The sequence below is a fragment of the Anthonomus grandis genome, unplaced genomic scaffold, assembly GCF_022605725.1.
Source record: "Anthonomus grandis grandis unplaced genomic scaffold, icAntGran1.3 ctg00000889.1, whole genome shotgun sequence".
NCBI classification, from domain to species: domain Eukaryota; kingdom Metazoa; phylum Arthropoda; class Insecta; order Coleoptera; family Curculionidae; genus Anthonomus; species Anthonomus grandis.
In genome coordinates, this window is record NW_026088618.1 from 1 (window position 1) to 24,348 (window position 24,348).

General features: G+C 31.5%; 2 protein-coding genes across 2 annotated transcripts; one reads left to right on the forward strand and one right to left on the reverse strand.

Moving 5' to 3' along the window:
- Positions 1-6: 6 nt before the first annotated feature.
- LOC126749895 (ATP-dependent RNA helicase WM6) lies at positions 7-15,933 on the forward strand. Its single transcript, XM_050459499.1, has 4 exons — positions 7-962; positions 5,354-5,500; positions 15,103-15,358; positions 15,696-15,933. Exons 1-4 carry the CDS (start codon positions 834-836, stop codon positions 15,707-15,709), a joined length of 546 nt encoding a protein of 181 aa, XP_050315456.1. The 5' UTR covers positions 7-833; the 3' UTR covers positions 15,710-15,933.
- Positions 15,934-17,043: 1,110 nt separating this feature from the next.
- LOC126749894 (alkylglycerol monooxygenase-like) lies at positions 17,044-24,232 on the reverse strand. The gene is made up of 5 exons (XM_050459498.1): positions 23,969-24,232; positions 23,767-23,918; positions 23,572-23,706; positions 17,517-17,630; positions 17,044-17,457 (listed from the first exon to the last, which is right to left on the reverse strand). Exons 2-5 carry the CDS (start codon positions 23,857-23,859, stop codon positions 17,179-17,181), a joined length of 621 nt encoding a protein of 206 aa, XP_050315455.1. The 5' UTR covers positions 23,860-23,918; positions 23,969-24,232; the 3' UTR covers positions 17,044-17,178.
- Between the last annotated feature and the right edge of the window lie 116 nt (positions 24,233-24,348).

A 24,348-nucleotide genomic window follows, 5' to 3' on the forward strand; every position in this document is an offset into this window, starting at 1 on the left:
GCGTTCTTACCAAGCAATTTAATATAAAAACGATTTTTGTACCTCAAACACTTCTTGAGTTAGAGGCAATTTCATCCAATAAGGTCCTAGAGCGATCAAACTTGGAAGTTTTTGGAACCACATTGAAATTACAAAATTTTTATGCCTTAGCCGACATTCTTAGTCATAACTTTGAAACTACTTAAGATATCCTCATGATTTTTTCACATCCTTATACTATGATTCCTGAGGATGGATTTAAGGGTAAAAACGTCATTCTGGTTTAAAAATTGAGGTAGCTAGGGCCGTTGCAGTAGCATTCAATTTTTCTGGGTCTAGTATATACCTTTGCAAATAACTTTGTCCTCTGCAACACAGCGGATCACAAGTTGTAATTTGTTTGAAATCGATAGAAGAAGAAATTACACTCCTAATAGACTGGCCGTCGCGCTCACCAGATTTGACCCTAATAGATTTTTTTTTATGATGACCTTGACTAAACGAAGTCTAGCAGAATACGATCAAAAAGAGTATACAGTTTTCCCTGAATTGACCTCAACAAGTCAAGTCAACTCTCATAATTATCCATGAACTGTCACCCTCGAAACCAAATTCTGAACTAACATAACTGTCTTTAAATACATAATAAAATATACTAAAGATCTTCTATAAACTTCGACATTATTCACTCTCCATATTTGCAATGATGATAAGCACGTAGGGACATATGACATACGAATCGTGTGTGATTATTTACGTAAATGGGAATCTCTCTGATAACGTTTGTTTCGCGAATTTGACCAGAGGGCGCTGGTGAAAGTCGGATTTGGAACTTTTTAACGTTTTTTCAGCCGATGGAAGTTTACGTGGACGACGAGGCCAAGTTGACCCTGCACGGACTGCAACAGCACTACGTCAAACTGAAGGAAAACGAGAAGAACAAGAAACTGTTCGAACTGTTGGACGTGTTGGAGTTCAACCAGGTACGTCGTAATATTCGTAGTTTATTAACTGTCATTTATTTTAAAAGTCCCGCCATTACGGCGATTTGAACTGACTGCCCTCTAGCGGCAATCGCTCTCGATAGGGCGCGCCACGCCTCGTTTATATTAACCATACCCTGCGATCTCGGATTACCAAAATGAATTCATATAAAGCTTTCTTCAATCTCCCTAGATGGCGGTAGTATGAAGGTAGAAGTCAGGCAACCCTCGCGTACCTTTACTACCTGATGACGAATATAAAACTCCGATCGATATGGTTCTATGGTTGTGATTCATATACATTACATTTTATTTATTTTGCTACGCTACGTTCGAGTTCGCCGCTACTTTTGTGCCTCATTTTGTGTTTGTTTAGTTTATTTAGTGACAATTTTGCTCAGTGTTTCTCAAGAACTTTATAAGACTTATAGTACTGTTATTTGCCACTGCAATTGGAGATTTAAATGTAAGTAGAATGTTTTTACTTTTTTCATATTTATTATTTTTATATAATATCCATTCCATAAATGTATTAATTAATATATTTTAACATTTATGAATTTGCCTATATAAAATACAGGGTGTTTGTTAAACGTGGGGCAAAATTTCAAAGGGGTTATTCTCTGCACTGCTCTGAAAATATTTTGTCATTTAATGCTTTTTGATTTTGGGTGCTTCGTTTCTAAGATACAATGGCAAAAAGAATTTCGGTAATAAAGACAATTTATGACCCAAAATGTTGACTCTATGCCCCCTGCTCGAATGCAAAAATCCAAATCTTCTCATACATACATAAAATCATAAGTACATAAAAATTATGAAAAAATTTCTTCATTATACCAGAACCTACTTATTTATTTTCGTTTTTTTATTTTATTACAGTTTAACATATAATATTTAAAAAAAAAACCATTATTTTAATATATTTTTCTAGATGCTAGAAGATAGTATATACACTCACAGACAAAAATATTGCCTATCACTATTTTCATCATAATCACTATTTTGTATTTATCTTTTTTTCTTTGAAATGTTGTGTTTTTTATTGTTATACTAAAACGTTTTACGTATATTACAATTTATTAGAAATAAAAAAAATGGAACAAATAATTTTGAAATGGAAAAAAATATACCTATCTTTAAAAAAAAACTCAAAATAACAAATGCAATATTTTTATCTGTGAGTGCATTTTATATTTTTATATGTAGGTAATAGAAATTTATCACCAAATATCAGTCTAAAAGTAGAAAAAGAATCCAATAATTTCCTAGGTACCTTGAATGCAAATTATTTCATAATTATTCCTATAATCCTATTATAATATCCATCTATAAGGATTATAGATGGCCTGGGTTACTGGGAATTCTCTTATTTCAGTTATAAATAATCAGGTACAAACAAAAATTTGGGTAAATTAGATAGGTACCTCTTAAATTCTTAGGATCAATTTCTTTTATGAATTAATTTTCTTTTATTATAATAATTTTCTTATATTATAATACCTACAGTATCATATTATTTTTAAAGGTATAATGATTATAGCAAAATGAAATGAAATTTATTGTAATTCTCAATTATGTACTTTTTATTTTTCTTTCACAATACATATATAAAAATATTGATTTTCATGAATATTTTATTACCTATCTACAGTGTGTCCACCCTAAAGTATCCCCACCCCTGTAAAATTTTTGTTTTTTAACCGATTTTCATTTATTAACCTTGTTTCAGGGTCATACTTTTAGGTAATTAGGGGGGGTCAAATTTCAAAAATTCTAAAAATTAGGGCAATTTTTAGAATTTTTGTGGCAATGGAATCTTAATCAGAATCACTGAAACCCCCCTATACGAATTTTCAGCTCTTTCAGGTGTTTTAATAAAATTTTCATAAATTTTTATAAAAATCGATAATTAGACCCCTATATCGAATCACCCTGTAACAATATAATAATTTTAAGTTCAAAAATATCAATACCTTATACAGGGTGGTCCGATATATGGATCAAATCAACAACTTTTTATTAAATTTATAGAAATTTCATTAAAACACCGTGTACATTAGAGAGCTCAAAATTTGCATACAGGGGGTTTGTGATGATGCCGATTAAGATTCCAATGTCAAAAAACAATTTTAAAATTGCACTAATATAATTTAAAAGACTAGTTTCGCAGATGAGTAAAAAATATATGTCATAAAAAATACCAATAAAATATTTGACCATAAATCTAATATGAAAAAGAACTTACTATAGAAATTTACATAAATCGTAATAATTTACTTTTTTTTCTTTATATTAGGGTCTGCCAGAGGACGAAGCTGATCAAAAGGATGAGGCCCGAACCGAATTTTGTAGCGTACCAGATAAGTTGCCATCGAACAACATACGGCCCATTGAGGTACAGGCACTTAGATATGTTTCTGGGTATTTGGTGAAAAAAATAGGCAGTGCAAAAATGAAATGCACATGTAAATCAATTTTCCTAAAACATAACTCTGATGACGCAGAAAGCGAAATTTTTTTAAAAGCAAAAGAGTATATTAAAGGACAAAAACATTTAAAGTATGTTAATTCTGAATTTTTGGATAAAATAATAAATGCTATAGCTTTAATAAAATATATTTTCAATAGAGATTTTCATAGAAAAAAACAAGTACCTTACACATTGAAAACTTTAAATAGTAGGATCTGTCTGACTGACTGTTTATTTGATGAAGAAATAAAAAATAAAATTTTTAAGTATTTGATAAAATTTAAATTATTCAATTATTCTAAACAGTTAAATAGGATAATTAAAGGTGTAGATTTAAGGAAAGTCCCAAAAACTGCTTCGAAAATTTTTAAAATTAAAAATATCACTAAGTTGCGAAGGAAAGCCATTGGGTCACGTAAATAAAGACAAGCAAATGCTTTTACTATCCCTGATAGCACAAAAATATTTATTTAATATTAAAAAGAAAGGTTTATTTTACATTGCGAGACAGATTGTTAAATATTATAAAAATATCTTTTTAAAAAATTTATTTAATATTTTTAAAAAAAATGCCTAAAAAATTAAACATAAAAAATAAAAAAGTGGCAGAAAGTAAAAAAATAAGAAAGTCCCTACCTCTGCCATGGAGGCTTTGATTTAGTGAACGTTTTTTTTTTCATTTTAATTGTAATGACGCTATTATAATCTAACATATTTGTAAAAAATTAAAGTGAAATAGGAAAAGAAAAGGCATGAGAAAAACTCTTAAAAAATATTACAAATTTAAATTAATAATTAAAAAACCGATTTCAAGGGGCCCCATCTTCGTAGGGAGGGCCTATGGGAATTTTTTTTTATAAGAAAGTTCGATTTTTTTTTTGGTTTTTTTTTACCTGAATTCGAGAGATTTGCCACATTTTCCGAGACACCCTGTATATTTATGTACATAATATCTGTTTTATTTGTAACTTGTCTATTTTGTAAGTATGTACTAGTTTTTTTTTTATCTCTATCAATCCATGTAGACTTCTCTGGTTTTGCCTAATCTAAAAACTAATATGTATAGTTGCCGCCATCGATATTTTATTTTGGTCACCTGTCAAAAAACAAGTTTTCCACTTGTCAAACAATGTTATAGTAGATAATTCGCATTGTTTTACAAGTTTTTTAACAGGTGACCAAAATAAAATATTGATGGCAACTATACTTATTATAATATATGGTTTTGATTTTTGCTTTTAAAAAAATTTTAGTTGCTTGCAGTATCTAATTTTGCAAAATTTTGTTCATACATAATATTACTTGCTAGGAACATAATTATTATTTTTTATAAAAATGTTTTGCAAAAAAATTAAAATGGCTTTATTATGAACGAAAATCTAAGAGCGCTCTCTACTACCATTTACTTGTTGATACCTATATTTATGTATAAATATTATGTTGAATTTTTTAAGCAATAAAGTATGTATTCGGGAAAATATAATTTTCGTTTTATTTATGTAATGTAATATCATTTTTGTAAAAGATATCAATCTATTAAAAATCCCTCCAATATGGGTGTCGTGCGCCATCTAGTATCGAAAAATTGAAATAGTAGTTAAACAGTTGAAGCTTTAATTTTAAGGAGGTTTCTACTGTTCACACGCGTTCATATGCTTTTACTTTTTTCACTCTCGAGAGATGCCGCTAGTCTCGTCTTAATTTTGTTGGCACGTTCGCTTATATGGAAGTTTCCATTCTATTAACCCCTATAAACTGTTTATCTATGATATTAACCATGATGATAACGATACTTATTATGATCTAATGATTTAAGACATTTTGAACTCTCTCACTGACGTTTTAGCGAACGATTTTAAACTTCCTTATGTACTTTTATAGGCAATTTTATGTAAATAGGGTAACTGGTTTGTTGCAGGTGGTAATATTCGTGAAATCGGTGCAACGGTGCGTTGCACTGGCCCAATTGTTGACCGAACAGAATTTCCCGGCCATCGGTATACACAGAGGAATGGACCAGAAAGAGAGACTCTCCAGATATGAGCAGTTCAAGGATTTCCAAAAGGTGAGTCCCACTTCTGATGATCAGAAGAAGGTTTTAGTTGAAAAATGTGCTGAAACACTTTTTACATTTATTTTCACAATTTTGAATAATTACTTTGCGAAAAATTTTATGTTTAATCAAAATGTGTATATGTATTAATTATTTTGGATTTTCTGGTGATGCAGTAAATTTTTTTAGTTCTTATTTAGTTGTCAGAGCTCATTGTGTAGTTCTTAATAAGGAATTTTGGACTGATAAATCATGTTACCGCATTGTATCTAGGGGTGTCCCGCAAGGTTCCATTTTGGGCCCATTGCTCTTTTCTTTATAATTATGTTGCTGACATGATATCTTGTGTAAAACACTCAACATTACAGCAACATGCGGATAATTCCCAACTATATATTTCGTTTTCACGCCAAAATCTTCCTATAGCTCAATATCAGTTCAATCAGGACTTAAAAAGTATTGACAACTTTTCACAGGATCACAAATTAAAATTAAATGCCTCCAAATCCTATACAATAATACTGGGTGGTGGCAAAAGTGCTTTAGAGGTTTCTCCCAATTTTCGAAATGTTCAGCTACCAGTAGTCAATGAGGTCAAAAATCTGGGCGTGTATATGCACACTATGTTCAAACTCATATCAAATATAAACTTAAAATTGCATATATACGCCTAAAAAAACTATTTACCATCTAATATTAAATATTATTTATGTAATTTACTAGTTCTCTCTTTGCTCGATTGCTGTGATGTTTTGTATTCGGGTTCCTTGACTGAAACAACTGCTGTATGCGTTTCACATTTAAAATATCATTTGGGAATCATATTACTCCTTATTTAAATAACACTTTTATTTTGAATATGAAAAAGCGTAGAAAATGCCATAGGGTAACGGGTACAGTCATTTTTACAAAATTTTACAAAAAATCAATTTATCAACTGTTTACTACCAATACCTCAATAAGTGCAAGAACCTAAATTGTGCAGGAGATTTCTTATGTCTATTTAAAAAGTCGGATTTTTCTGTGAATGAATTTTGAACTTTTTGCGCGGTACCTCGCGGACTTAAACGGCTGTGGGACCTAAACGGTAATGTTCCCGATAATGCGAATAAAACAGCCCTTTTCTACGTAAATGTAGCTTTCTTTTTTATTAAAACTATTTTTTTCCAAAAGAAACTCCTTCCGAGATAAACGAGCTCAAACTTAAAATTTTTTTTTCGAAAAAAAAAAGTGAATTTTTCGAGAAATTAATTTTTTTCTACTTCTAAAAAAAATTTTAAATTTTTTTTGGTATCACCGTTTGAAAGCTTAATCCTTTAGGATTAAATAGAGGTATTATTCATGACGCTACGTATTATACAGGGTAAGCTGTGTTAACAAATATAAACCCCTTTTTGAGCCTTTTTTTGGCCGATTTTTTCTATTTTTCTTAATAACTCTAAAAATCCTGAATAGTCATTTAATAGGAGATTATAGTCTAATAGTTTTATTAGCAATGTTTACCAAGCATGATAAAATTAAAAGATCAAACGATCAAACTCAATACAGCATAAAATATTGCAGTTCTTAAGGTTGGTTCCAAAGCATTTAAGTCCGAAAAAAGCTGATAAAAGTTCTAGGAAGTTAATATGAAATTCTCTTTCTTGCAAGTTCCAAAGTCCATGGGATCTTTTACCCCCACAAGATATTCCCCACCCGGTCGGGGATGTATCTGAAAAAAATTCGATACAAAACTTAAGAGATTTTATTGACTTTTCTGCTTTTTTAACCTTAGATAACCACCATTGAAAATCCATAGATAACCTTGGTGAAAGTAACATCTTTGCATCAAAATTTTCCATTGAATTTTCAAGGGCTAAAAATTTTTCACGTTCGAAGGATTTGGTGTAAAGCCAATCATAAGAAACTACAGGATACGTAGGTAGATCTTAAGGTGCCTATAAATCGAGCAAAATCCGTATTTTACATGATTTACGTAAGACAAAGTCCAATAATTTTTTCCCTCTTTTCTGCCGGAAGAGAGACAGACATTTTTACAGAATCATACACAAACCCCAAATATTTACATGTCTGTGATGGAATCATAATACTTTAGTCTTATTAATTATAAAACCTAACGATTCTAAAAATATAACTGTTTTTCGCAAATTTTCTTGGCATTCTGCGCGTGTTTTTCCTATCAGCAATATGTCATATTACTGAATAAAATTACTGATAATCAACCCCTATATCTTAAGGTTTCATTAGTTTGTAAAAAGAAAAGGAGTGAGGTTTAAACGAAAAGGAAGACAGTTATATTCATAGACTTGATTCGCAAATTCAAATATTAAAAAAAAATTTATGTGAATTATGGATAGGTATAAGAGTATAGGCATCCTTTAAATCCAAAGTTGCCAATAAATCATTTCCACTGATAAGCCTTATTACAGTTTTATGGTCTTCAATTTTAAAATGCTCGGCCCTAACGTATCTATTTAGGGGTTTTAGATTTAAAACTAACCTAAAAGAGCCGTCTGATTATTGGGTTAAAAATATATTTGATAAAAACTGGCCTTTGCAGGGATTTACCCTGCTTAATGCACCCATCTCCAGAAATTGATCAACTGATCTAGATATTTCTTTAATTTCACTTTTCGACCACTTGGGGGCCCGAGGAGCTATAACTTGAATAAGTATTTTGATAAATGGTATCTTAAACCCTTTAATACATTCTAAAATAAATTCAGTCACCAGTAATTTCAGTCCATTTACTATAAAATTGTTTTAGTCTGCCTGCCGTCTTACTAACCTCTGCCACTAACGACGGTATACCCCGCCCTGTCCTTCCTTGGTGACGGGCCCGATCTTCTGTAACTGCGGTCCTGATTCTTTTGATTCCTGAAAGGTGCATTCCTCGAGAAACTGGGAATTCGACTTTGATATTGCTGGCGTCTGCCTTGACCTCTCCCTTGTACTCGCACTTGTCGAGGCAGACTCCTGGAGTTTAAATATTTTGTGTTTGCTACACCCTTTTTGATAAAGTTAGTTTTTGTAATCTTGATGGTTCTAGCTGACATTTCCAATTGTCTGGATATCTCTACTCGATTATCTAGTTCTGTACCAAAAAAGCCATTCGTCTGATGGAGAGGAAATCAACGTATCCTTTATATTTTTGTCTAACTGGTAAGAAACTAGTTGTTTTCAAGAATTGGTTTCCATATTCAAAACATCCGTTAATAAGCGACCTGCATCACCAAGGGGTTGTAAATATTATTTACTTCCCTCCCCTTCCTTTTCAACTAACATCTTTGCTATGACTTCTCCAACAGCTGAAATACTCGCAGCTATTTGAGTTTGCAGATCGACTAATCGAGGGTCTCGGCATATGACTGACTCCGAAGTTGCTTTTAAAACAACTTCATTTAACTTTGGTGCCAATAAACGAGGGATATTTTCCGGAACCCGGTATTTAGAAATTAAACTTTTTCGTTTTTCCTGATCAATTCCATTGTCAATTATACTTGACCATGTCTCTGCCATCTCCCCATGTAATGGAGGCCCAAATTTGTTTGTATTATTCGACACATTAGAACCAAAAAGTGATTGACCCGAAACCTTGCTAGAAATTGATTCTATGATTTGTTCCGGTTCAACTGCAACAAAGAAATTACCTCATAAACAAACAGGCCCAAAAAAGTGTACTTTCTATATTTATATAAATATATAAATTAAAAAAGATTGAGGCACAAATGTAGCTCGTAGCATGTACTTTCAGTTAGATCACTGTATTCACCAAACAGTGTGATTTGTTAAAACTGTGTTCACCAAATAGATTAACCATGTGCTGGGCTAACCCAGTTGCCTAAATTAAATCATTTCCATCAGTCCTAACCGAAAACTAAAATAACGGAGTATTCTTATTTTTGCAATTCTGGGTGTATTGAAACTGTATTCACCAAACATGCAGAAACATCCATGTCTATAAAAAAAAAAATTACGTCAACCCACAGGTATATTGCCAACTATATATATCTAATACTATTATTACTGTGTTCACCAAACAGTTTACTTAATCCAGAGGTCTTCACCAAACCTCAAAAATAAATAAATAATCAAACATTCCTTTCTAGTTTCTGGTAGGTATATATCTAACATCAATGATGTACTTAACATGTTTTTATTAAGCAACCAAATATATTTAAAAACAAAAGAACTAATTGCTGCATAAGACATAATACAATCTTATTCACAGTCGAGTCAGTCAGGAAATTAAAATAAACAAATACAAACACCATCAAGAAATAATATTTCAATGTCACTCATACGAAGCAAGATAAAGTCCTAGTCGCTATAAAATTCGGTTCCAAATAAATGTTTATTACTTACTGCTCCCAACTGTAGTATCATTTTCCTCATCCGATTCGAGGTCACTTGTGGACTTTGTGACCTCATTTCAACTAACACTCTCTCACTGGAACCTGGAACTCGAAAGCCTCGACTTCTTGATCTGCGAGAACGCGATGACCGCGGTGATTCCCGCGCACGGCGATAATTCAAGCTCCTGGTATCACTGACACCTTGGGTGGATTCCGCTAACTTTTCTAATTTTCATAATTGTTTTCTCTCGTAAAGAGGTTCCCGAATCTCTCGTATGCACTTCACGATGCTTAGGCATATTAGATACTTAGAAGTTAAAAATAACAAAAATAAAAAAACGTAGAATAAGCAATTTTTATCACCAACGATTAACGTTTATACGGTTCGGTACACAAACAAAGAATGATACCTGGTTAATGGATATTCGGGGACGGGAGCGGAGAGCAACGAAATTTTTTATTTTTTTTTTGCTTAGCTTGGAAATGTGTGGTTTGGAGCAGGAACAGGGAGTACTACCAGTGATCTTATTTACTGAAGACGAGACCAAATATAATTACAGTTATTGGCCATTATAAATTTCTTTATTGTTTTATGTTTTTTTTTGTTATAGCACACAAAATCTTCAAAGTTTTCAATGTCTTTTTGTTTCTCTGCACAAGTGCCGATATGATAACTTCTAACACAAAATTGACATCTTATTCCAACTTTGGATTTAGTAAAGTAGGTTATTAAAACACACCGTTTAGTTTGGTTGTCATCTATTAATTAATTCGTGTTTGATTATAATAATCGTTACATGTATTCAATATTGTTGTGGTAGCAATGTTCCACTTAAGCTAAACATTCAACAAATATTAGAATAGCTAATAATGTACAGTGTGTTCCCTACACATATTATATGAACAAGAATAACATAATCCAGTATACAAGAGATTCTTTACAGATGGTTTGGTGTCTTTTGAGTGATTCACTGTTGTATCTGAGAAAATACGTATTTTTTCCTGTTCTAGATACCTATCAGCTTCAAAAAACAACTTTCTTTTAACCGACTCAGCAGCATGTTTTTCTATCCTGGTTTCCAAATTAGCATACTTGTTACTCAAAACATCAAAAAATGTGGGATTAATATTTTCCTCTACAGAATCAGGAAATCGGTTCTGTTCTGTCAATATTTCTTGGCTATCATCTTTGGGGCGAATTACTTCTGGTATGTGCACTCTCACTCCACTTTTAAAGTAGTGCTTTTAATTGTGTGACTGGAAAGTGTATCTGCCTTTAAAATATTTACGTCTACAGTATCACCCTCATCAACAGATTCAGATCTCGGGAACTATTATTTACATCATAATAAAACTTTTCTTTGCTGCTGCTTCCAATTTGGTCTACTCGTTTGTCAGTAGATAAAGCAACAATAATTTCTTTTTTTCTTTAAAACAGTTTGACTTTTTTTGCTCTCAGCATTGTCTTTTGCGGCATTTTTTTAATTACTTTGATCTTGGTGTTTTCGTTTTAATTTTATTTTTCTTGCTCTGCTTTTTCTTCAATTTTACGCCTCTCTACATTTTGACGATCCGAAGAAGTGAGCACAAAAGGCAACCTTTCTGTTTGTTTTTTACCCCATACTGTTATATATTTTTAAAAAGGTAAAAAAAGGCCAATATTATGAACTATACATATACAGAATGTTCCATTAAAAAAAAAACATAAGTTTGCGTTATAACTCAGAAACTATTGATCAAAAAAAAATATATCTACACCACTGGATTCTACGGAAAAAAATCTTTAAGAATGAATTTTTAATTTTACAAAAACTTTAAAGACGGAGATAGGACGGGGGTCCCAAAATGCAAAAATTTTAAAATTGGCCTGTATCTTAAAAACTAAAAGGGCTATGAAAATTTTGTTAAAGGCGTCTCTAGTTTTACGAAAAAGTTGCACAGTGTCGCGAAAACCGCAACTCTCCATCTCTAAAAATAATGGAGACATCCGGCAAAAGTGCCCAAAATGGGACACCCTATACAAAATAAATTAGTTGACCAGCAACAAATAACAAACCTCAGCATACGATAATTAAACTATATTATAATAATTATACGATAATTAAATTAACGGAGTAAATTAGCGGCTAAACAAGCGACTCAAAGTAAATTTAGGTGTGAAGTTTTTGAGAAATTTTATTGTTTATCTTGTTTTTTTTTTAAACTCACACTTGCCTTAAGTGAATAAGCCACATTTTTTGTTTTAACTTGTTTTGTTTTATTACGTTTAATTTTATGTTTAGTTTAATTCACATTTAATAAATTTATGTGAATAAACCGCATTTTTTTATGTATTTATTTTTGTATGCATTTATTTCAAAATTCCTCTGCAGAACAAAGAGCAAAAATAAATTTCGTAGGCCAAACCGTTTTTGGGTACCCCAGGCCACCATATAAAAGCTCCCGTAACAATACATGCAAACCGTGCATCCAATGCGGATGCAGGCGACCATAAATACAAAAACCAGTTTGTATTCATTGTTCATATTCATGATATATGCATCCATGTTGGATACATGTGGCACTCAACGTGTTAACAATCTTTTAATCAATTACAATTAAAAAAGAATTTTAATTGTATAGATTCCGGTAAGTTACAAATTCTGGATGAGAGTACTAAAATTATGTTATAATAAATGATATTTCCTTTTTCCACGGGATACAATAAACGGCCTCCTATTATATCCTTTTTGTAAAATTCGTTTTATTATTATTTATAATGTAGGGTAGTTTACTGGCAGTAATTAAATTAAAGCATATATTTTATAACTCATGTACTTCATATTAAAATTGGGAATTATGTTGATGAACCTCATCATCAAAAGTTGCGGGTTCTTTGAAATCTCAATAATAATGATCATCATAATATTGACTACTCTCGGTATTATACAGGGTGTCCTATTTGTTATATGCGGCTTTTGCTATTTCCGAAACTATAGGAGATACGAGGGTGGTTAAATTAGGAAAAAGTTGCCGCCAATTTTGATGCTTGTTCTAAAGCCTTTTACAGCGTTGCAAAATGTTTATTAGTTCGTGAATTACGGGGGTGATTTATAAAAAAAACGCCAAATTTTATTTTAATTATTATTTCTAAAACTATTGATTTAAGATAATTACAAAAATCTGTCAAAACTTCACCTTTAATTTTTTTTTTTAAATACGGATCTGCATTTTTTATTCCCTTTAAAGTGAAGTATCTCATTCATAAGTTTTCCAACGTTTCAATGGATTAATAACGAACGATCTTGAGGAATTGTTCTTTAGTGCGGATCTCACTAATAATAAATACTTTAAAATGTTTATTCTTTTCCTCATGAAAGTAAGTTTCTAAAACCAATAATTTTGGAAATAATAATTCAAATAAAATTTGGCGTTTTTTTTTTTTAATCACCCTGTAATTTAAGAAATAATAAAAAATACGTCTCAAATATTTGATGAAATTTTTCTGAAATATCACTGTTTTTCGTCCATAATATCCGATGTTTTTATGCTCAATATTTATGTACAGGGTGTCCGGAAAAAGAAGGCCAATCCGTCGGCCACATATAGGGTAGACCAAAATAATGCGACTTTCGTAATGCCATTTTTTGATTGGGCACTCGGTATTCAATATACAGGGCGTCAAAATGAGAAACATAAAATCTTTATTAATATACATGTGTATAATAATTTATTAATATACATGTATATAATAATATCAAATTTAAATAAACAAACTTTGTTATTATATTGGATATTACCCAGCTATTATTCATGCATAATATTTTGGGAAACAATGATTTTTGAAAACAATTTCTCACTGGTAAGTTGTGTGGGGTAGGTGGGGGGGGTAAGGGAGGTAGAGTTTACGAAAAACGTTTTTTTTTTTTTTGCAGAAAGTAATTGCCTGAGAAAAAATGCTTTTTATGAAAATTATAGGTAATAAAAAATTCTATACTTTTCTCACATAACCTTAAAGTTTTCGACTAAAACGTGAAAAAACCCTATTTTATTTTTCTAGTTTAATAAGCTTTTAATTAATTAAATTTTAGATCATGAGAAAAAGGATAAATATTTAAAATTATTAAGTTTTTAGCAATAAAGAAAGGCAGATCCGCACTACGGAACATTTCCTGATGACCGTAATTAATACATTGAAACGTTGGGAAACATGAATGAGACACGTCATTTTAAAGAGAATAAAAAATGCTCTCAAAAATAAGTTATAAAAAATGCAGGTCCGTATTTAAAAAAAAAAGAAGTTAATAGTCGTTGCCAAGATACCAAACGTCATAAAAAAAAATTAAACGTGAAGTTTTGTTGACAGATTTTTGTAACTTTCTAAAATCAATAGTTTGGGAAATAATAATTAAAATAAAATTTGGCTTTTTTTGTAAATCACCCCGTAATTCACGAACTAATAAACATTTTGCAACGTTGTGAAAGGATTTAGAATAAGCATGAAAAGTGGTGGCAACTTTTTTCCAATTTAACCGCCCTCGTATCTTTTATAGTTTCGGAAATATCAACAGCAAATAGGACACCCTGTAGAGGTATTAACGGTGTTACTGGGTTTTTAAATTGACACTCTCTGTCGAATTCTTCTTACCCAAGCCATATTTTAGCGGGTAAACGCCTTACTCTACCTAACCTAAACCATGAAAACACCCTTGTCTTCAAAAGTTTTCAAAACCGATCTCATACATTTTTAGGATCATAGATTTAGATCGTAACAAAATACAAATTAATTTCGCCCAGAAAACTTTTATAAAGGGCAGACATTTGCCCCATAGAGGAAATACAATAAACAAAAAAGTTACTGGCGTACAAAACATAACCTCATTCTTATTTTCTTTCACACAGAAATAAACACAATTTTAAAAAAAATGTCCGTGCAACCTCACCTTTACGTTCATCACTGTATTTTTTGCAAATCTATGCGCTCTTTTGGTAATTTATTCTTTTCGGCATTTTTATTTGGTTTGGATGTCTTAGCTGTCTCGTATACATTAATATTAAATAAATTAAAACTAATACTAAGAAATATAATGCTTCTTAACTCTAAAAAATATCAAAAATAACATTTTAAAAGAACAATGATGATAAGATCGTAGGGACATATGACATAATAATATGTGATTATTTACGAAATGGGAATCTCTCTGACCGTAATAAACGACCATTCCCCACTTTTTGACCTTTAAAAACACGTAAAATAACGAGGGTGGAACTTGTTCGTAGCGCATCCTGGTGGCCACGAATCTATTCGGGCGCGGCATGGACATCGAACGGGTCAACATCGTGTTCAACTACGACATGCCCGAGGACTCGGACACTTATTTGCATCGGGTGGCGCGCGCCGGACGTTTCGGCACCAAAGGACTCGCCATCACTTTCGTATCCGAGGAATCGGACGCGAAGATCCTGAACGAGGTCCAGGACCGGTTCGACGTCAATATCACCGAGTTACCGGACGAGATCGACCTCAGTTCTTATAGTGAGTTATTTAATAATAATATATACCAATTTTACCATGTCTTATACCTAATACTAACATTATTAATAAATTTGCAACCGTTTGGGTCGTTTGGGCATATTCAAACGGGTTTTTTCATAGTTTTTAACAGCCCCCATATTATTCGTGAACAGTACGAGATTACATTACCAACATTTTTCCAAAATAGATGGATTGGCCAGCAAGGTCGCCAGATTTAACCCCATTGGATTTTTATCTATAGGATAAACCTGAAAGTTTTTAAAATTCTATCATATTTAAATAAAAAAATTGTGTAAATTATTAGATTTTAAAATAAATTTTTCTTTTTTATTTACAGTTGAAGGACGGTAAAGGACTGAAGAGAGGAGTCACTGTATGGCATGTACAGTATTTTTAATTAAGGTTACATTAAGAGAAGACTTACTGATTACGTTTTGTGTGTGTGTATGCGTATGTGTTCAAAGAAAGCATTTAAGTGTTCTGTTCGTTTTGTATTTTAAGGAAGCTCTGAAATTTTGTCTTTGAATTGTAAAAAAAAATACTTTTGTAATAAAACTTACTGCACCAGCATTAAATTTGTTGTTTTTTTTTACCTAATTTGTAATAACTGCAAGGTAAGTGAAAATAACTTCTAGAAAACGACCTTGTCTTGACCTTCGACTGACCTTGAAAATTATACGCGAGGTCAAACTCACTTGCACTTATTTTCTAGGAACTACTTACCTTGTCGCGACCTTCTAGTGACCTTGAAAATTATCCGCGAGGTCAAACTCACTTGCACCAATTTTTCTAACAACTACTCACCTTGTCTCGACCTTCTAGTGACCTTGAAAATTAACCGCGAGGTCAAACTCACTTGCACTTATTTTCTAGGAACTACTTACCTTGTGTCGACCTTCTAGTGACCTTGAAGATTAACCGCGAGGTCAGACTAACTTGCGCCAATTTTTCTACGAACTACTCACCTTGTCTCGACCTTCTAGTGACCTTGAGAATTTACCGCGAGGTCAAACTCACTTGCACCAATTTTTCTACAACCCTGTCACCTTGCGTCGACCTTCTAGTGACCTTGAGAATTTACCGCGAGGTCAAACTCACTTGCACCAATTTTTCTTCGATCCTGTCACCTTGTGTCGACCTTCTAGTGACCTTGAGAATTATCCGCGAGGTCAAACTCACTTGCACTTATTTTCTAGGAACTACTTACCTTGTCTCGACCTTCTAGTGACCTTGAGAATTAACCACGAGGTCAAACTCACTTGCACCAATTTTTCTGACAACTACTCACCTTGTCTCGACCTTCTAGTGACCTTGAGAATTAACCGCGAGGTCAAACTGACTTGCACCAACTTTTCTAAATCCTACTCACCTTGTCTCGACCTTCTAGTGACCTTGAAAATTAACCGCGAGGTCAAACTCACTTGCACCAATATTTCTAAGACCTAACGACCTTGTGTCGACCTTTAAGTGACCTTCAAAACTAACTGCCAGGTCAAATTCGACTTTTAGACGCGTCGAAAATTTTAGATCAATTTTGACTTGAGCTTGATTCGACCTTGGACGTGACCTTGACGGAACCCTAACTTGACCTTGACTCTCTAATGCGACGTACAAAAACGTGGGAGTTTTGGGACTAAAGCGGGTGGGTGAAGGTACTTTTAGCTTAAGCAACAAAAACAGCAGCGTCACATAAGACAGACCATTTATTTAACGTTATATACATATAAGAAACATCACAATAATATCACTGGTTTAACATCTAACATAATCACCTAAATCTACTAGGAACAAGGCAAAATCAGTTAAAACACCGTCGCACTTCATCCAGTTTTACACTTCTCGGTAACTTTGAGGTCCAGGACGTTAATACTTTTCAAAAACCAAAAGATCCCGGACAGTAGGAAGAACACTTCTGCTGCTACTAAAGTACTTGCCTCAATGTCTGGAAAAGACATTCTTTGTACTGCCGTTACCAGCAGCATACACCGGAGTACTTCAAATACTGGGGCGTACTTATGGTTGTCAAAAAGTAGACCGATGTTGGTTAGGGAGGCGATTATGTAGATCACAAACGCGATGACGGTCAAAGGGTTCAGGGCCTATAAACGAGCAAAAACACGATTTATAACTTACAAGATGTTGATACCAGTTTACTTACCAAATGTCTGATGGCTAGCTGATGAAAGCCGTAGACAACCACGGCAAAATGGATGAGCAAATACGTGTTGCACCATAGAGGGAGCTTGACGTCGTACTTCTCTCTCTTGGTCACCTGAAATCAAAAGACAAAATACAGATTCCTTGCAGACCTAAAATCCAATTACAACCATGCACGGTTGTCCTCGCGTATATTTGCTGACCTGCCAACGGCTTTTGACCATATTGACTACATGATGGACTAAATGCTATTGGAATGGAAGAGATTCAGACAGAGCCAGAGTCAAAAGCATTTGACTCTGTCTGCCATCGATTATGCTGCAGAACTATGAATTGGGGTGTGGCTCTTACCAATCACGATTTGCTCTATTTGCAGGTGATACCGCTGTTGGTTTGAGTCGAATTTATCATAAATATATGCTCAAAGAAACCGAGTTAATGTGATTTAAAGTTGTACCGAGTTCCTGGGTATTTTGTCCAGGAAATCGCGATGAAGGCTCTGGATTTCGGGTCAGTTGGGGTTTTTGTTCCCGGAAAAGCGGTGGAGGTCCTGGAATTTCGGAAATTTTTGTCCCAGTTCGTGTTTTTTGCCCTTTGAAGGGTGGAGGGGAGGGGTGCAAGAAGCCCGGAATGTTGGAAATTTTGTCTTAAATAAAAAGTGAAGTAGTTTCCTTAATTTTCCACCGATTTTCATCAAAATTCGTTCTGAGGAAAGGGTTTTTAATTTGAAACAATAAGTGTGAATATAAACATTTTGAAAAACTGCAAATTTCAGAGAAAAAGGTGAATATTATAAATGTGTTCAAATTAATGAGTGTTTGACTGGAAAAAAATTTAATATCATCCCTAATTTTTCACCGATTTTTATAAAAATTAGCTCTAGACAAAGAATTTTTAATTTAGAACAAAAAGTGTAAATATGAAAATTTTGGAAAACTGGAAAATTCCGGAGAAAAAGGGCAATATCATAAATGTGTCCAAATTAATGAGTGTTTGAGTGGAAAAAATTTAATATCATCCCTAATTTTTCACCGATTTTTATAAAAATTAGCTCTAAAGAAAGAATTTTTAATTTAGAACAAAAAGTGTAAATATGAAAATTTTGAAAAACTGGAAAATTCCAGAGAAAAAGGGCAATATCATAAATGTGTTCAAATTAATGAGTGTTTGACTGGAAAAACTTATATCTTCCCTAATTTTTCACCGATTTTTATAAAAATTAGCTCTAAAGAAAGAATTTTTAATTTAGAACAAAAAGTGTAAATATGAAAATTTTGGAAAACTGGAAAATTCCAGAGAAAAGGGGCAATATCATAAAAGTGTCCAAATTAATGAGTGTTTGACTGGAAAAAATTTAATATCATCCCTAATTTTTCACCGATTTTTATAAAAATTAGCTCTAAATAAAGAATTTTTAATTTAGAACAAAAAGTGTAAATATGAAAATTTTGGAAAACTGGAAAATTCCGGAGAAAAAGGGCAATATCATAAAAGTGTCCAAATTAATGAGTGTTTGACTGGAAAAAAATTTAATATCATCCCTAATTTTTCACCGATTTTTATAAAAATTAGCTCTAAAGAAATAATTGTTAATTTAGAACAAAAAGTGTAAATAAGAAAATTTTGAAAAACTGGAAAATTCCAGAGAAAAAGGGCAAAATCATAAATGTGTCCGAATTAATGAGTGTTTGACTGGAAAAAATTTAATATCATCCCTAATTTTTCACCGATTTTTATAAAAATTAGCTCTAAAGAAAGAATTTTTAATTTAGAACAAAAAGTGTAAATATGAAAATTTTGGAAAACTGGAAAATTCCGGAGAAAAAGGGCAATATCATAAAAGTGTCCAAATTAATGAGTGTTTGACTGGAAAAAATTTAATATCATCCCTAATTTTTTACCGATTTTTATAAAAATTAGCTCTAAAGAAAGAATTTTTAATTTAGAACAAAAAGTGTAAATATGAAAATTTTGGAAAACTGGAATATTCCAGAGAAAAAGGGCAAAATCATAAATGTGTCCAAATTAATGAGTGTTTGACTGGAAAAAATTTAATATCATCCCTAATTTTTCACCGATTTTTATAAAAATTAGCTCTAAAGAAAGAATTTTTAATTTAGAACAAGAAGTGTAAATATGAAAATTTTGGAAAACTGGAAAATTCTAGAGAAAAAGGGCAATATCATAAAAGTGTCCAAATTAATGAGTGTTTGACTGGAAAAACTTATATCTTCCCTAATTTTTCACCGATTTTTAAAGAAATTAGCTCTTAAGAAAAAATTTTTAATTCAGAACAAAAAGTGTGAATATGAAAATTTTAAAAAACTGGAAAATTCCAGAGAAAAAGGGCAATATCATAAATGTGTCCAAATTAATGAGTGTTTGACTGGAAAAAATTTAATATCATCACTAATTTTTCACCGATTTTTATATAAATTAGCTCTAAAGAAAGAATTTTTAATTTAAAACAAAAAGTGTAAATATGAAAATTTTGGAAAACTGGAAAATTCCAGAGAAAAAGGGCAATATCATAAATGTGTCCAAATTAATGAGTGTTTGACTGGAAAAAATTTAATATCATCCCTAATTTTTCACCGATTTTTATAAAAATTAGCTCTAAAGAAAGAATTTTTAATTTAGAACAAAAAGTGTAAATATGAAAATTTTGGAAAACTGGAAAATTTCAGAGAAAAAGGGCAATATCATAAATGTACCCAAATTAATGAGTATTTGACTGGAAAAAATTTAATATCATTTCTAATTTTCCACCGATTTTTATGAAAATTAGCTCTAAAGAAAGAATTTTTAATTTAGAACAAAAAGTGTAAATATGAAAATTTTGAAAAACTGGAAAATTTCAGAGAAAAAGGACAATATCATAAAAGTGTCCAAATTAATGAGTGTTTGACTGGAAAAAATTTAATATCATCCCTAATTTTTTACCGATTTTTATAAAAATTAGCTCTAAAGAAAGAATTTTTAATTTAGAACAAAAAGTGTAAATATGAAAATTTTGGAAAACTGGAAAATTCCAGAGAAAAAGGGCAATATCATAAATGTGTCCAAATTAATGAGTGTTTGACTGGAAAAAATTTAATATCATCCCCAATTTTCCACCGATTTTTATAAAAATTAGCTCTAAAAAAAGAATTTTTAATTTAGAACAAAAAGTGTAAATATGAAAATTTTGGAAAACTGGAAAATTCCAGAGAAAAAGGGCAATATCATAAATGTACCCAAATTAATGAGTATTTGACTGGAAAAAATTTAATATCATTTCTAATTTTCCACCGATTTTTATGAAAATTAGCTCTAAAGAAAGAATTTTTAATTTAGAACAAGAAGTGTAAACATGAAAATTTTGAAAAATTGGAAAATTCCAGAGAAAAAGGGCAATATCATAAATGTTTCCAAATTATTGAGTGTTTGAATGGAAAAACTTATATCTTCCCTAATTTTTCACCGATTTTTATAAAAATTAGCTCTAGAGAAAGAATTTTTAATTTAGAACAAAAAGTGTAAATATGAAAATTTTGAAAAATTGGAAAATTCCAGAGAAAAAGGGCAATATCATAAATGTGTCCAAATTAATGAGTGTTTGACTGGAAAAAATTTAATATCATCCCTAATTTTTCACCGATTTTTATAAAAATTAGCTCTAGACAAAGAATTTTTAATTTAGAACAAAATGTGTAAATATGAAAATTTTGGAAAACTGGAATATTCCAGAGAAAAAGGGCATTATCATAAATGTGTCCAAATTAATGAGTGTTTGACTGGAAAAAATTTAATATCATCCCTAATTTTTCACCGATTTTTATAAAAATTAGCTCTAAAGAAAAAATTTTTAATTTAGAACAAAAAGTGTAAATATGAAAATTTTGGAAAACTGAAAAATTCCGGAGAAAAAGGGCAATATCATAAATGTGTCCAAATTAATGAGTGTTTGACTGGAAAAAATTTAATATCATCCCTAATTTTTCACCGATTTTTATAAAAATTAGCTCTAAAGAAAGACTTTTTAATTTAGAACAAAAAGTGTAAATATGAAAATTTTGAAAAACTGGAAAATTCCAGAGAAAAGGGGCAATATCATAAAAGTGTCCAAATTAATGAGTGTTTGACTGGAAAAATTTTAATATCATCCCTAATTTTTCACCGATTTTTATAAAAATTAGCTCTAAAGAAAGAATTTTTAATTTAGAACAAAAAGTGTAAATATGAAAATTTTGGAAAACTGGAAAATTCCGGAGAAAAAGGGCAATATCATAAATGTGTCCAAATTAATGAGTGTTTGACTGGAAAAAATTTAATATCATCCCTAGTTTTTTACCGATTTTTATAAAAATTAGCTCTAAAGAAAGAATTTTTAATTTAGAACAAGAAGTGTAAATATGAAAATTTTGGAAAACTGGAAAATTCCATGGAAAAAGGGCAATATCATAAAAGTGTCCAAATTAATGAGTGTTTGACTGGAAAAAATTTAATATCATCCCTAGTTTTTCACCGATTTTTACAAAAATTAGCTCTAAAGAAAGAATTTTTAATTTAGAACAAAAAGTGTAAATATGAAAATTTTGAAAAACTGGAAAATTTTAGAGTAAAAGGGCAATATCATAAATGGGTCCAAATTAATGAGTGTTTGACTGGAAAAAAATTTAATATCATCCCTAATTTTTCACCAATTTTTATAAAAATTAGCTCTAAAGAAAGAATTTTTAATTTAAAACAAAAAGTGTAAATATGAAAATTTTGGAAAACTGGAAAATTCCAGAGAAAAAGGGCAATATCATAAATGTGTCCAAATTAATGAGTGTTTGACTGGAAAAAATTTAATATCATCCCTAGTTTTTCACCGATTTTTATAAAAATTAGCTCTAAAGAAAGAATTTTTAATTTAAAACAAAAAGTGTAAATATGAAAATTTTGGAAAACTGGAATATTCCAGAGAAAAAGGGCAATATCATAAATGTGTCCAAATTAATGAGTGTTTGACTGGAAAAAAATTAATATCATCCCTAATTTTTCACCAATTTTTATAAAAATTAGCTCTAAAGAAAGAATTTTTAATTTAGAATAAAAAGTGTAAAAATGAAAATTTTGAAAAATTGGAAAATTCCAGAGAAAAAGGGCAATATCATAAATGTGTCCGAATTAATGAGTGTTTGACTGGAAAAAATTTAATATCATCCCAAATTTTTACCGATTTTTATAAAAATTAGCTCTAATAAAAGAATTTTTAATTTAAAACAAAAAGTGTTAATAAGAAAATTTTGAAAAACTGGAAAATTTCAGAGAAAAAGGGCAATATCATAAAAGTGTCCAAATTAATGAGTGTTTGACTGGAAAAAATTTAATATCATCCCTAGTTTTTCACCGATTTTTATAAAAATTAGCTCTAAAGAAAGAATTTTTAATTTAGAACAAAAAGTGTAAATACGAAAATTTTAAAAAACTGGAAAATTTTAGAGTAAAAGGGCAATATTTTAAATGCGTCCAAACAGTGAGTGCGTCTGAGTGGAAAATCTTTAATATCTTCCCTAATCTTTCACCGATTTTCATGCAAGTTACCTCTAATAAAAGAACTTTTAATTTGGAACAAAAAATGTAAATACGAAAATTTTGAAAAACTGGAAACTTTCAGAGTAAAATGGAAATATTGTAAATGCGTCCAAATAGTGAGTGCGTCTGAGTGGAAAATCTTTAATATCTTCTCTAATCTTTCACCGATTTTCATGCAAGTTACCTCTAATAAAATAACTTTTAATTTGGAACAAAAAATGTAGGGACAAAAATTTTGAAAAACTGGAAAATTCCAGAGTAACAAGGAGATATTTCAATACGCATGAGGTTAGACTTCCTATCCCAATTCCCTGGCCTTTTCACCCCAGATTTTCTGTCCCAGGAATTACAAACAAACGCCCTACAATTTTGGACAATTTCTTCCAGAAATTGAGTCCAAGATCCCGAAATGTTGTTTCCTACCATCTTTTCTATATCGAAGACAGTATCAAAGATATCTTGCTCTAACGAGGAGATAAGTTTTTAGGACTTACCTTAACTTTATCCTCTTCCAAACCCAGTCTGGGCTTTCCAGGTTGCCAACTGGGTCCATAGAAGATGGCGGCCAATTTGTTCTTCCAACCCTTCATAGCCTGGAACCGCTGCACCACGTATTTCGTGTAGAACGTCTGCAAAAATTGTCTCAAAGTTAAACATTAACACTTCAGGTAAACATTTTTTTTATTTACCTGCAAATGTACCGGGTTAAATGAAGGCTGGTTATACACTAAACCATAAATAATCTCCTCGTCTTCGCGCTCTCTAGCGAACGTACCGAACATCCTGTCCCATATGATTAAAACCCCTGCATAGTTGGTGTCCAGACAGTAAATGTTACTTCCTGCAACAGTAAACTTTGGAGATAAGTTTCCAAAACAGGAGACTACTTACCATGGTGCACCCTATGGTGGTTTGGCGTATTGAAGATCCACTCTAGGGGGCCCAACGTTTTCACAGTTTCCGTGTGAATCCAGAACTGGAAGAGCAGATTGAAGTACTGATGGGTGACAAACTGGGACGGGGGAATCACTAGGGCCAAAGGCAAGTAGAAGGCCTAAAAGAGAATTAAATAATTAATTAATTTTTGATAGTCTAGCTATCCTTGAACATTGCGTCAAAAGATACTGAAAACCGCTTTAAAATATTTAAAGTAGTTTCAGACATATCGACGAAAATGTCTGCCCATGTCCGTTAGGAGCAGCTCGATCCTCTGGAGGTGGCTCTCAATGACTTGAGATAAGTTTTGAAGTTCGTAACTTACAAGAACGTTT